Consider the following 14,018-nt stretch of genomic DNA (forward strand, 5'->3'; position numbering starts at 1 on the left):
ACCCCACGCTCTTCCCCCCCCACGAGCGTGTCACCATGGCAAGGCCAAACACCCCTCAATGCGTAGCACTACTCCTACTATATCTCATCACCCTCAGGATCTGCTCTGCTGACCCATCACACACAACCACCATCCCTGTCCACTTCTCCCTATATCGCCCTTCAAAACCCAAAGTACCCTCGCTCACACCCCACGCCCCACATTCTCACCTAATACGGCTCCCAAATCCTCCACCCCCCCGCAAACCCACCAAACCCGGCTCAAAAAAACCTAGAACACTAAAAAAACTGGCCTACTCCCACTATGCCCCAGCCAACCACCCAAACCACCAGAACCTACTAGGCTTTTACCTAAACATTCGATCCATGAGGAACAAAGCCATTCTAATCAGAGACTGGCTGACGGATACCAACCCCGACTTCATCCTACTCACCGAAACCTGGCTACTATCAGACAAGGATATTATAATCAAAGATTGCCTACCCGCAGGATACAAGATCCTCTCCCTAGCCAGAACTCGGGGAAGAGGAGGAGGCCTAGCAATAATCTTCAGAGATCAGCTTAATTGTACGGCACTCAACACCAAATCCTCTCCCAACGCAGAAATATTAGCCATCTCACTCACCTCTAAATCCCTTGCCTCCTCGCTAACTATCACTCTATTCTACATCCCACCCCAAAAATGGTCCCTAGCCAAAGAGGACCTCGCTGACTCCTTATTAACTAATTATCTAACAAGTCCTTACAACCTTCTATGCGGAGACATCAACATCCACCTTGAGCAAGCGGACCAACCAGAAGTTGCCGACTTCTGGTCACTCACCTCCCAACTAGGCTTCTTCAAACCCCCCCCAACCAAAACTCACCAAAAGGGCCATCAGCTAGACCTGGTCACATTCTCCTCCAACGAGCCGACCGACCCAAAAATATACTGGAAACAAGCCAACTGGACAGACTCCCTATGGTCTGACCACAGACTATGCGACTTTTCCTTGGGCTGCCAACAAAAACATTCAAGAAACAACAAAACAAGAAACATCACAACCCACACCACTAGAGGAAAGATAGACCCAGAGGAATTCTGGTCTCGCTATGACACCCACATAAAACAAGACGAAGAAATAGATCAACTCATGTCCGCCTGGATCATTGACAGCACTAACATTTTAAATGAAATAGCCCCTTCAAAAACCCGCCACATCAGAACCACAAATCAGGAGGGATGGTTCGACACAGAGCTGTTACTATTAAAGAGGGACCTCAGAAAGTCAGAAAGACTATGGATAAAGTCAGGAACCCAGGAACTCAGAACTGCCTGGAGACTCAAACTAAAAACCTACAAAAACCTTACCAAGGAAAAACGGAAAGAATTCTACTCACACTTAATTGGAAACATCACATCCAACAGCAGCAACCTCTTCAAACTCGTCAATAACCTTTACAACATTGAAACACTCACTAACAACCAGGAAGACTCAACACTAACCGCCAACACCCTAGCGGATTTCTTCAACTCCAAGATCCTAAAACTAAGATCAGCACTACCCACCAAGACCAATCCACTGGAGCTCTTTCCCATCCTCCCTGACATCGACATAGCTAAACCAGACCAAGGGTCTAGATCCGACCTAAACTGGAACCAATTTACCACAATCGACTGGAAAACCTTCAACAAATATTATAACAAATACACCAAATCCTTCTGCAAACTAGATACTTGCCCCCCAAATGTGATGAAAACGGCTCCGATCTACTTCAAAGCAAACATGCTACTATGGGTCAACTCCCTACTATCCGCAGGAAACTTCCCTCCAGAACAAGGACATATCTTAATAACCCCAATCATAAAAAGCATAAAGGACTCTTCCAACGCACCTTCCAATTACAGACCAATAGCTAACATACCACTATTCACCAAAATCGCGGAAGGGGCAGTAAAAGCAGAACTCTCCGCATACCTGGAAAAATTCAATATCCTAAGCGACAATCAATCGGGCTTCCGCACGGACCACAGCACAGAGACCATCATCGCCTCCTTACTAGACCACCTGCACATACTCTTCAGTCGATCTAAGCAGTGCGTTTGACCTAGTTGACCACACTATTCTCCTGGAATGCCTGGCCCACATTGGAATCTCAGACCGGGTACTCAGCTGGTTCCAAGGGTTCCTACGAAACAGATCCTACAGGGTACACAAAAATGACAACTTCTCCTACAGCTGGGTGAACTCCTGCGGTGTACCACAAGGCTCCCCCTTATCCCCCACCCTGTTCAATATCTACCTCGCCTCCCTCAGTAACCTCCTTCACAAACTTAAGCTCAAATTCTTCATCTATGCAGATGACATCACAATTGTCATCCCTCTAACCAGTCTATCCCAGGATCTTCTCAACTACATAACTAGCATACTCAGCCAGATAGAACTCTGGATGCTCTCCTTCAAACTAAAGCTCAACCCAGACAAAACAAAATTCTTTCTAGCCACCCCCAAAGACAAAATCAAAGACACCACAATCCAGGTGAAAGGATTGGTTTTCCCACTCGAACAAACATTAAAAATACTAGGAGTCACGCTTGACAAACATCTATCCCTAGAAAATCACACCGACCTCATTGTCAAGAAAGGCCTTTCAGCACTCTGGAAACTCCGTACCATAAAGAAATACTTCGATGACACTGCATTTCGACTATTAGTTCAATCCTCTATCCTCAGCATACTGGATTATTGCAATATCATTTACCTAAGCTCCACAAAGAAAATCACCAGAAGACTAAAACTGATTCAAAACACAGCTGTCCGCCTCATTTTCGGCCTGAACAAATGGGAACACACCACCCCCTTCTACCACCAACTGCACTGGCTACCCTTCAAATCCCGAGTCCTCTTCAAGTTCGCCTGCATCTGTTACAAGACAGTATTTGGTCTCTCACCAAAATACCTCTCCCCACATTTCAATATGTATTGCACCAACAAGAAATCCCGCAGAATCCAGTTGTTTACCTTCCCCTCCATAAAATCATGCCAGCTCAAAAGATTCATCGACAAAACCTTCGCCTTCCAGGCGGCCAAGCTGAACCCTTGGCTAGCCCAAATGATGCTAGAGGCCCCGACCTACCTAGACTTCAGAAAACTTCTCAAAACACACCTCTTCCGCGAACAAGACCCTTAGTCCTTACTCCCCGCATACACTCCAACCCCCCCCCCACCCCCCCCCCCCCCCCCCCCCCCCCCTCTTCTGGTTTCCCACTCCCTCCATTTTATCTTCTAACCCAACTATGATAAACTTGTGCCTCCTTCCGCGCTACCTGCAATTCCGATAAAATTTTTGTAAATCCGGGTTCAGACCGGATCCTAATGTAACGAATGTAAACCGCCTAGAACTCTTTGGGTATGGCGGGATATAAGAACCTAATAATAATAATAATAATAATAATAATATACATTTCAATAGAGTTGAGTATATTACAAAGAATCTGTCCCTATCTGCTGATCATGAACACTAATTTGAAAGCTTATGTTGATATTTTCCTGGAAATAAAGGTTAACAATATATATATATATATATATATATATAATACTATATAGGGTTAGATTTACTACAGTGCATTACTGTATTAGTCTGTGCTAACACTGTTAAATGATTTGAGCCTGACTTTAAAACAGCATATCCAAGTGCAAAGTCTAAAAAGGTGTCTATTTCTCATTTCATAAAACCTTCCAGAATCAACCCCAATAGTGTGCAAAGATGCCCACATTTGCAGCTGCTCCACACATGAGCTTGCTGCTCTTATAAAACATGGGTGTACATTGCACCTCTGGCTCTGCTTTACTCAAACTATGCCCCTGGGCATGCCTTATATATGATGCATGTAAAAATACATGCAGTTGAATTACCAATACAATTGCCGTACAGTTTTTTTATAAAAGGTCTTCACATGTAAAACAGGCTTTACAACTGGACATCCCTTTATAAAATTATTCCCCACAGTAGTAAATAGGTCCCCTTGCATAAAATGGGAATGGCTGTAAACAACATGCATTAAATGTGTGTCAGTGCGTAACACTAAGGGCCTGTTTTACAAAGCCGCGCGGCAACAGCCCCAAAGCCCTTTAAATCTCTATGGGCTTCGGTGCGGCTTTATAAAACAGGCCCTAAATGCTGCACACATTCTCTTTTATTGGCCTTGTAACACTTAACACACGTTAATGTTCATTAACGTGTGCTAAGCTTTAATAAAAGGGCCCCTATAATGTAATGCCTTGTAGTAAAACTTGCAAAGGTGATACCTTTTTACTGGACTTTAAACACATTTCTTGAACATTTAGGAACTAACATACTGTTCCTCGGGTCCAAAAAGAATGAGCATTTCAGAGCAAAAGATTATATTACAAATTGCAAGTGAATCATAAAGTACATTGCAAAGGCAGTGTGAAGTTGAAGGGGGGGGTTGAAATGTTAGAGTGCTAAAGAGAAGGTGACACAAAAAAAGCATTATTTTTAGCCTTGAATTTAAAAACCCAAAAGGTTGTTAAATCCTTCTGCATCATTTCTAAGTGTTTGATTATTTTAATTTCCAGTGGCTTATGGCAATTGTTCTGAATTCTTCTAAATTGAAAATGTCTAAAACTAAAAGTCAAAACAGTGCATCTGAGAAAGAGATTGTAACTCCTAAAAGTTGGTCAAAAAAATATATTAAGGTACTTCAAAATAAGTTAATGTACCTCCTTTTTATTATTTTTGTTAGCCTTTATTTCTGTGTATTCAACTGGCCTAATAAGACACTTTGGGGTCCTTTTACTAAGGCTTTCTAGCCGTTTTAGCGCACGCTAAACGCTAATGTGTCCATTATAGTCTATGGATGCATTAGCGCGCGCTAAAATGGCTAGCACGCCTTAGTAAAAGGACCCATATGTTTTCCTGAAATTAAGACAAAGAAAAAAAAAACTCTTAAAAAAATCCTTGATAGCAAGATTGTCAAGATAGGTTGTGTCACCTTTGGAGACCTATAACTTGACTTGAAAGTGACACAAAACCCTAGAAAAAGTATTTTAATGATAAAATATTTAACACACGGCTTCCTTTTCAGGTCGCAAGAACTTCTATATCATGGCTTATGTAGAAGGGGAAAATATAACATTCTAGAAACAGTTTTTAAAAAATGATGAATTTGGTTGTTGCAACAAAACAATTCAGGCTACAGAGAAACCTCTGATTTGACAGCCGTAGGTAACCCTCTCGGACATACTGCCCCTTTAAAAGTGACTCGCTAGTCAGCCTTGATACCCTGACAATGGCGCCTTTGCTACTTGCTGTATCGTTTCACAGGGCTGGCCCCTTCCAGCTGTATTCACAACCTAAAGCACCGCACTTTGCGGCTGCTGTTTGCCGGCTTTCCGGTGCTCCTGCACAAAGAGATGTGCGTAAGTCTTAAGTGCGATTGCTTCACCTTAAGTGCTAGCTGGATATAGAATGGCTCCCAGGTTTTAACCCATGCGCGTGTTCCGTCTAGGCTGTTGCACTACAGCACTTGTGGAAGCATTTCTTTCTCTGTCTCCATTCCGAAAAAGGGAATGCTCTCCATTTCTTTTAAAATTATATCATCCAAAAAAAATGTAGTCGCAAGACTACATTTTTGGTACGTTCAGGGAAATGATTCGTGACAGTATATCTTGGGTGTGTAGTGTGTGATTATGATTCTTCTTCTTTCTTTTTTTTTTTTTTTTTAACATGACAGAACATGGGGGCTGTGACCTCTAGGAAAATCCGTAGGGGGCGGGAGGAGATGGATCTAGTCGCTACATTCGAGCAAGGTTCCCTGCGATTGTTTGTGGGGGGAGGGGGAGATCGAGAATTTAAGACAAATGCACTTACTTTGTCTATAGAACCAGGAAGCAGCCGCTCTAACAATCTGCAGAGGACCACCCCATCTTTCAGAGAGGATTGCAAAAATCCCTCCGGGTCCGAGATCGTCTTTTTGGGCGATTCCAGCACCCCCAGGGTTATCAGCCACGTAACGGTCTGCTCCGCCGAAGTCATCGCTGCCGTACGGAAAGCGATCCGCGAAGAAAGGGGCCGGGCGGACCGGTAATCGGTTGCTGAAATTGTACCCCCCCCCCCCCCCCCTTTCACCGTGCTTTCACATGGGAGCTTTTGCTGCGGCTGATCCGTCCTTCCCCCATGGACATGGAGATGATGACGATTTGCCTTTCGAAATCCAGTAGGTCTAGTTTCTCCCTTTCTCGTGCGCTTTTGGCTGGCTGTCAAGTGCCTTTTTGTTACATACACAACCTGCAGTGCTTCCCAGCCCTCATCTGCCGGCAAATGACATCATTGATACTGTAAGAAGAAAAAAAAAAGAAAGGAAAAAAAAACCCCAAACCGATGTATGCATTCCCAGCAGCCAAACAGAACTTCACATGCTATATAACCGATATAAGCCTTTCATTCTTTAACATTATTTCTTAGAAGCTTCCCCTTTTAGGTGAAGGTTTCATATGTTGATGCAGTCATTTCTGCACCAACAGGCAGCTTGGAGGCACCATGTCTGAAGACGGAAAAAAAGATATACTGTATATGTATATACACACATACAGATACTGTTTAATTCCTTTTATGTTTATATTTGATATTTATAAAGGAATAATGTTTATATATGTGCTGTTGGTCTAAACAAATTTACGTACCTTTATTTTAATCATACATACTGTTTCTATTTCTTTATGATTCTTGCAAATGTTGGTCACACTAAGGAAGGGTACATTTTTATTTACCTCCCCTTTTACTAAGGCACGGTAGAGGTTTCTACTGCGGCCCAGAGCGCTAAATGCTCTGGCACTGCTTCAACGCTCATAGAATTCCTATGAGCATTGGAGCACTTTTGGCCGCAGTAGAAATCTCTACCACAGCTTAGTAAAAGAGGGCCTTAATGTGTCAATCACATAGGTCTAAAATACTCAGAGATGATAGTGTACTCCTGGCAGAATGCTTCACAAAAAAACCCAAAATTCTGCAAGTTTATTTTTCCAAAATTTAAACATTATTTTTTGCTAATTATTATCCAGAATTTCAGCACAATCCAATATTTCTCTCCATCTCTCCTTTCCCTTCCCAAGCCAACATCTCTCTCTCTCTCTCCCTCCCACCCACCCCCAAAATCCTCCACCTACTGATCCAGCATCTTTCTTCTCCCAGGCAGAACATAATAATAGCCTTGCTGGGTCAGACCAGTGGTCCATCAAGCCCAGTAGCCTGTTCTCATGGTGGCCAATCCAGGTCACCAGTACTTGGCCAAAACCCAAGGAATAGCAATATTCCATTCTACCAATCCAGGGCAAGCAGTGACTTCCTCCATGTCTTTCTCAATAACAGATTATGGACTTTTCCTCCAGGAACTTGTCCAAATCTTTCTCTCTCCCCCCCCTACCCTCCCAGAACCAGCATCTCACTCATCCATCCTCCTAAGCTAGCATCCCTCCCCTCCTCAACCCCTCAGCTAGTATCTCTCTCTCTTCCCTAGCTCCCCAGCTATCATCTTTCACTCTCTTGTCTCTCCTAACATCTCCCCCCCAATCTAGTCTGGAAATCCAACCTCACTTCACTGGCGATTAATGCAGGCCACCATTAGCAAACCCTGAAGCCTTCCCTTCACCAGTCCCACCTGCGCAGCAACAGGGTGTTGCTGTTGGAGGAGGCAAGAAATGGCTGCATTAATCGCTGACAAAGACCGGACATTATAGGACCCAGGTGGAGGAGAGGTAGAAGAAATTGCTAGACCCATGGAGAGTGGGAGACATTGTTGCTGGTCGTAGGGGTAGGGAACAAGAGGGGCAGGCGGGGACTGAACAGCTTAAAAGAAAAAGCCTGCCTGGTTTTTTGTAATGGGGAATTGAAGGGACCTCAGTGCTGCATGATTCCTCTCTCCCGATCTGCTCCCTTGACTTATTTTGCTGGCCACATGCGACTTGGCAGCATAAGCCTGCGTAAGTTCAAGTTTATTAAGTTTCTATATACCGCTTATGCAGATTATCAAAGCGTTTTTACAATCAGGTACTCAAGTAATTTCCCTATCTGTCCTGGTGGGCCCACAATCTATCTAACGTACCTGGGGCTATGGAGGTCTGAGTGACTTGCCCAGGGTCACAAGGAGCAGCGTGGGGTTTGAACCCACAACTCCAGGTGCTGAGGCTGTAGGTCCAACCACTGCGCCACACATTCCTGGTTCTTCTCAGACTCTGTGCTAGAAAGCTTCATCGGCAATGTGTAATTTTTTTAACAGGCGGCAGAAAAAAGGAGAGGCTTGGCCTGCAGCCTGATCACAATTGAGGAATTCTGTGCAAATTTTGTGTTGCGCCGAATTCCAACTATAGTAATAGTGTATTTTGTTCCTCCTAAATGTGAAACTTGAACAGAAGGGAAGCTTGTGGAGCAGGTGCCCTCTTGTGGAAGAAGGGTTTATGACAGGCAGTAAGAGGAATAGGAAAGAAAAAGGAAACATAATTTTACTTGTCATTTTTCTTACCTTGGCCCAGATGTACTAAAGACTGCGCTCACCTAACAATCATCACTAAACCAGTTTTCACTGGTTTAGCGACGATTGTATTTGTAGACCCAATGTACAAAACCGCTCACCATGTGGTTTTGTGCATAATCACTCAATTTCCGATCCGGTCATTCAAACAAAGTCAATAATATTGAAATGCCATGTAAACTAGCAGAGCGATTGATGCTCTAACATGGCTTCTTGATGCACAACAAAAAGTGATTGTTTGTAGCGATCTGAAAAAAGTAATTAGTCGCTTACCTGTCCTACCCATAGTTCAGCCCTGAAATTAATATAACATACCATATCTTTCTTTTTTAAATGGGTACAGATGCTGTGTGTGTGTTACACACACACATAATATGTGCCCCATGAAAAAAAATGTGATCCAAGCCCCCCCCCCCACGATGATGAGCCACCGCACCCCTCCCGACAACAACCGCGTATTCACAACCCCCCCCCCCCCATGATGACGACTGCTCCTGTGACAGCAACGCACCCAGAGAGACAGGAGGGATGCCAACTCCCTCCTGCGTCAGCAACCCAGTTGTGCATCCAAGCCACCTGGACCCCCTCCGACTCTTCCCCCGGCACTCCCCTTCACTCCCCCCAACATCCCCACCCTACACAAAGATCCCCACTATCATCCCAAAAGACAACCCTGTTGGGCTGGGGGGATCAGCTCAGAACTCTCCCAGATTAAGCAGTCCCTCCCCGTACCTTTTTGTACAAACTGCACAAGGGATGTCCACTCCCTCTTGCCAGCAGACCCGCCTCTTCGAAATGGCAGGCCTTCCCCTTCCCAGAGCTTCCTGGGGTGCACTGGGGAGGGGCCTTAGGTTTCTGGGCCAATCGGAGTCTTAGGTGTTTCCCCAGCGCATCCCAGGAAGAACTGGGAAGGTGGCCTAAATCCCTGATTGGCCCAGATACCTAAGGCCCTTCCATAGGAGGGGCTTAAGGTATCCAGGCCAATCAGGGCCTTAGGCCCCTCCCTGATGCACCTCAGGGTGCACTGGGAAAGGGAAGGCCCGCTATTTCGAAGAGAGGGCCTGCTGGCAAGAGGGAGTGGGATTCCTTTTTGCCGGCTTCTACAATAAGGTATGGGGGAAGGATTGGGAGGTTTCTTGAGTGTGGGGAGGTTCTGAGATGACTCAGCCCACTAGAGTCTGTCTTTTGGGGTCTTGGTGGGAGGGGGCATCTTCGTGTAGAGTGAGAGGGTGGCAGGGAGAGCGTGGGTGAATATCCAAGGGGGGGTGTTTTCCAGGTGGCCCGGATGCTAAGGCAGGAGGGAGTTGACATCCCTCATGTCTGGGTGCATCACTGTCATAGGGGCGGCTGTCATTGTCAGGGGGGTTCATGGACCTGTAGTTGTCATCAGAGGGGGGTGCAATGGCTGTAGTCGGGAGGGGTGGACGGCACAACTTTTTTTTTTAATGGGGATAGATATTGTGTGTGAGTAATACACACAACATCTGTGTCCATTAAAAATAAAAAGTTTACTGCCCCAAACAGCTGAGTTGCAGAAGGCAACCTCAGGGCTTCCCCTGCCGGCTCTGCGCATGTGTGAGAGTCATTCTCACAGCAATTCATCAGCAGGATCAGACAGAGGTTACGAAGAACCTCCGCTCAAACCATTTGCATGCAAACTTGTTTGAGCATCAGTTACTCTTTTGGAATCGGCCAAATATCGGACCACAGTGGACCATGTGGTCTTACCAACCCTGTTTAGTGCATCTAGGCCAAACATGGGCAACTCCAGTCCTCGAGGGCTGTAATCCAATTGGGTTTTCAGGATTTCCCCAATGAATATGCATGAGATCTATTTGCATGCACTGCTTTCAATGCATATTCATTGGGAAAATCCTGAAAACCCGATTGGATTCCGGCCCTTGAGGATTGGAAATACCCATGTCTGATCGTAGGCCTTTGAGTTTTGCAAGACCAGTCCAGTTGCTTATATGTATTAGAGAAAGACATGGGGACAAATGTTTCCCTGTCCCTGCAGGAACTCAATTTCTCCATCCCGTCCCTGCGAGTTTTGTTGCTGTCTGTGTCCCTGCCCCTGCCCCATTCCTGTAAGCTCTACCTTAACTGCACAAGCCTCGAACACTTATGACTTTAAAGTGTTTGAGGCTTGTGCAGTTGAAGATGGGATGGGATGGGATGGGATGGGAAAATGAGTCCCCACGGGGACGGAAAAATTTGTTCCCGTTTCATTCTCTAATATGTATCTACTTTCCTACCAGCAGATGGAGACAGAAAACAAGACTTCACTGACAACATACCCTCTATAAAAGCTCTATATAGTAGCCAAGAAGCCTGCTGAAAACCAGCAGTCAGTCAGAATGAAAAATGGTCAAAACTTCAAGCAATCTGAAATTGCAGTTGCATTATAGTGGGAGTGTGTGGTGCAGTGATTAGAGCTACACCCTCGGCACCATGAAGTTGTGGGTTTGAATCCTGCACTGCTGCTTGTGATCCTGGGAAAGTCACTTAATCCCCATTGCCCCAGGTAAATTAGATAGAGTGGGAGCCCACCAGGACAGATAGAGAAAAATGCTTCAGTACTTGAATAATCTGTAATCCGCGTAGAATTGTAGGATATGCGGAATATAAATTATTAAAAGAAAGAAGAAGAACATATGGCTGGATGGGAGAAAAAGTAATCCTGTGTCAGATGTAACCCCAGAGTACCATAACACCAGCAAGCTTCCAACAAACACATAAACTTTAAAACTCAATTTGGAACATAACTGCCATACTGGGTCAGACCAAAGGTCCACCTAACCACTGTTCGCTTTAAACTGAGTGGGTGTTCTCCAAGTGCATTGTTGCAAGTATAGGGGTGGTGCTTCAATATTGTGGTTCCAAATTAGAGAATCCAAACAAATAAAATAGCCCTGAGAGAAAATATATGAAATCGTATAGATTCACAACTAATCAGATACGTAAAATCAAGAGAATCCACTATTCAAAATTACATTATAAATTTATACAATTAGTCCAATAGTTTAATGATTCAATAACTAGTTTAATTAGTCCAATAGTTTAATGATTCAATAACTAGATAATAGCAAAACATAAACATTAAAATAAATTCCAAAATCAGAGGAATGTTATGAAATTTAGGATTCCTTCCTCTGATTTTGGAATTATTTTAATGTTTATGTTTTGCTATTATCTAGTTATTGAATCATTAAACTAAACTAATCATTAAAGTATCAAACTATTGGACTAATTGTATAAATTTATACTGTAATTTTGAATAGTGGATTCTCTTGATTTTACATATCCAAATTAGAGAATGACACAAGACAAATTTGTTCCTGTCCCCACAGAATCTATCTCCATCCCCATTCTGTCCCTGCAGGTTCTGTCCCTATCCCTGCCCCATCCCTGCAAGCTTCTGAGGCTGTCAAAGTCAGCATGTTTATTTCACTCATGCTGCCCATGGCCTGAGGAGTGTGTGTGTGGTGGGGGGAATTATATTTTGCACAGGTCTCAGAGGGCCGCCACTGGCTCACGGGCCTTGCAATGAAGACTACTAGTTTAATAGCTCTCTTCCTACTCCATATCAGGTTCTTTGCCACATGCATACCCTGAGAACTGAAAGCCCAGCAAGGATCAGTTTGAAACCTCAAAGATTACATGTTGAGTAGGAGAACATGTTCTAGCAGCCCAGGGCTGCCTGTAGGATATTGCTCCAGGGGCCAGGATATTAGTAAGATTCAAAGAACTTGTAGAAACTTCCATATCAGGTTGAGCAACTGAGGAATTAGACATTTTTTGAAGAAACCGGAAGGAAGTTTATTTTATGGAGAGATGGAAGCCCTTTTTCTAAATATTTAAATACTTCTCTCGAGAACTTATAAAATAAATCTTTAGGAGACATTGCTCTAGTGGCATCCCTTCTGCCATGGCAAGAGGGAATGGGCATCCCTCCTGCCAATTTTCTTTTGTGGGGGGGGGGGGGGAGGGAAGTCAGTATGGCAGGAGGAAGTGGGCAGAGGTGCGGTTTGTGGTGTCGGTTCATTTGGGAGAGCCATCATCGGCGAGGGTGTGTATGCTTTTTTTCCTTTATTTTTTTAATGGGACAAATATTGTGTGTGTGCATAAGCCTGGAACTCTGGTATTGCTCCAGTGTGCCGTTAGCTTTCATAATCAGACTGGGGGTACACTTATCATATATATATATTATCTATATTTCTATATATATAAAATCGGGGGTATGTATGTGTGTATGTATGTGTGTGTGTATGTGCCGCGATCACGCAAAAACGGCTTGACCGATTTGAACGAAACTTGGTATGCAGATCCCTCACTACCTGGGATGATATGTTCTGGGGGTCTCGCGGCCCACCTGCACACGTGGGCGGAGCTACAAACATAAAATCAGATTTCACCCATTCATGTCAATGGAAAAAATGTAAAAAGCTGCCATTCTCACAGTAATTCAAAAACGGCTTGACAGATTTGAATGAAACTTGGTATGCAGATCCCTCACTACCTGGGGTGATATGTTCTGGGGGTCTCGCAGCCCACCTGCACACGTGGGCGGAGCTACAAACAGAAAATCAGATTTCACCCATTCATGTCAATGGAAAAAATGTAAAAAGCTGCCATTCTCACAGTAATTCAAAAACGGCTTCACCGATTTGAACGAAACTTGGTATGCTGATCCCTCACTACCTGGGGTGATATAATCTGGGGGTCTCGCGGCCCACCTGCACACGTGGGCGGAGCTACAAACAGAAAATCATATTTCACCCATTCATGTCAATGGAAAAAATGTAAAAAGCTGCCATTCTCACTGTAATTCAAAAACGGCTTGACCGATTTGAACGAAACTTGGTATGCAGATCCCTCACTACCTGGGGTGATATGTTCTGGGAGTCTCGCAGTCCACCTGCACACGTGGGCGGAGCTACAAACAGAGAATCAGATTTCACCCATTCATGTCAATGGAAAAAATGTAAAAAGCTGCCATTCTCACAGTAATTCAAAAACGGCTTGACCAATTTGAACGAAACTTGGTATGCAGATCCCTCACTACCTGGGGTGATATGTTCTGGGGGTCTTGAGGCCCACCTGCACACGTGGGCGGAGCTACAAACAGAAAATCAGATTTCACCCATTCATGTCAATGGAAAAAATGTAAAAAGCTGCCATTCTCACTGTAATTCAAAAACGGCTTGACCGATTTGAACGAAACTTGGTATGCAGATCTCTCACTACCTGGGGTGATAAGTTCTGGGGGTCTTGCGGCCCACCTGCACATGTGGGCGGAGCTACAAACAGAAAATCAGATTTCACCCATTCATGTCAATGGAAAAAATGTAAAAAGCTGCCATTCTCACAGTAATTCAAAAGCGGCTTGACCGATTTGAACGAAACTTGGTATGCAGATCCCTCACTACCTGGGGTGATATGTTCTGGGGGTCTCGCGGCCCACAACTCTATGTTGCTTGCTCAAGGG

At 44.4% G+C, this 14,018-nt stretch overlaps 1 protein-coding gene across 8 annotated transcripts in view; it reads right to left on the reverse strand.

The window, feature by feature from the left end:
- Window positions 1-6,212, reverse strand: part of ARHGEF7 (Rho guanine nucleotide exchange factor 7) — a 460,949-nt gene extending 454,737 nt beyond the window's left edge. For 2 of the 8 annotated variants that reach the window (XR_004539809.1, XM_033948010.1), the window contains exon 1: window positions 5,875-6,210. Coding sequence is in view for 6 of the 8 variants with exons in the window: in XM_033948010.1 (XP_033803901.1) it covers window positions 5,875-6,039 (165 nt within the window). In the remaining 2 variants the exon portion in view is untranslated. Of the gene's footprint in view, window positions 1-5,874 lie in introns of all 8 variants that reach the window. The other 6 variants (XM_033948007.1, XM_033948008.1, XR_004539810.1 and 3 more) reach the window with 5 other exon arrangements.
- Window positions 6,213-14,018: the final 7,806 nt, after the last annotated feature.

The sequence above is a fragment of the Geotrypetes seraphini genome, chromosome 6, assembly GCF_902459505.1.
Source record: "Geotrypetes seraphini chromosome 6, aGeoSer1.1, whole genome shotgun sequence".
Taxonomy (NCBI): Eukaryota; Metazoa; Chordata; class Amphibia; order Gymnophiona; family Dermophiidae; genus Geotrypetes; species Geotrypetes seraphini.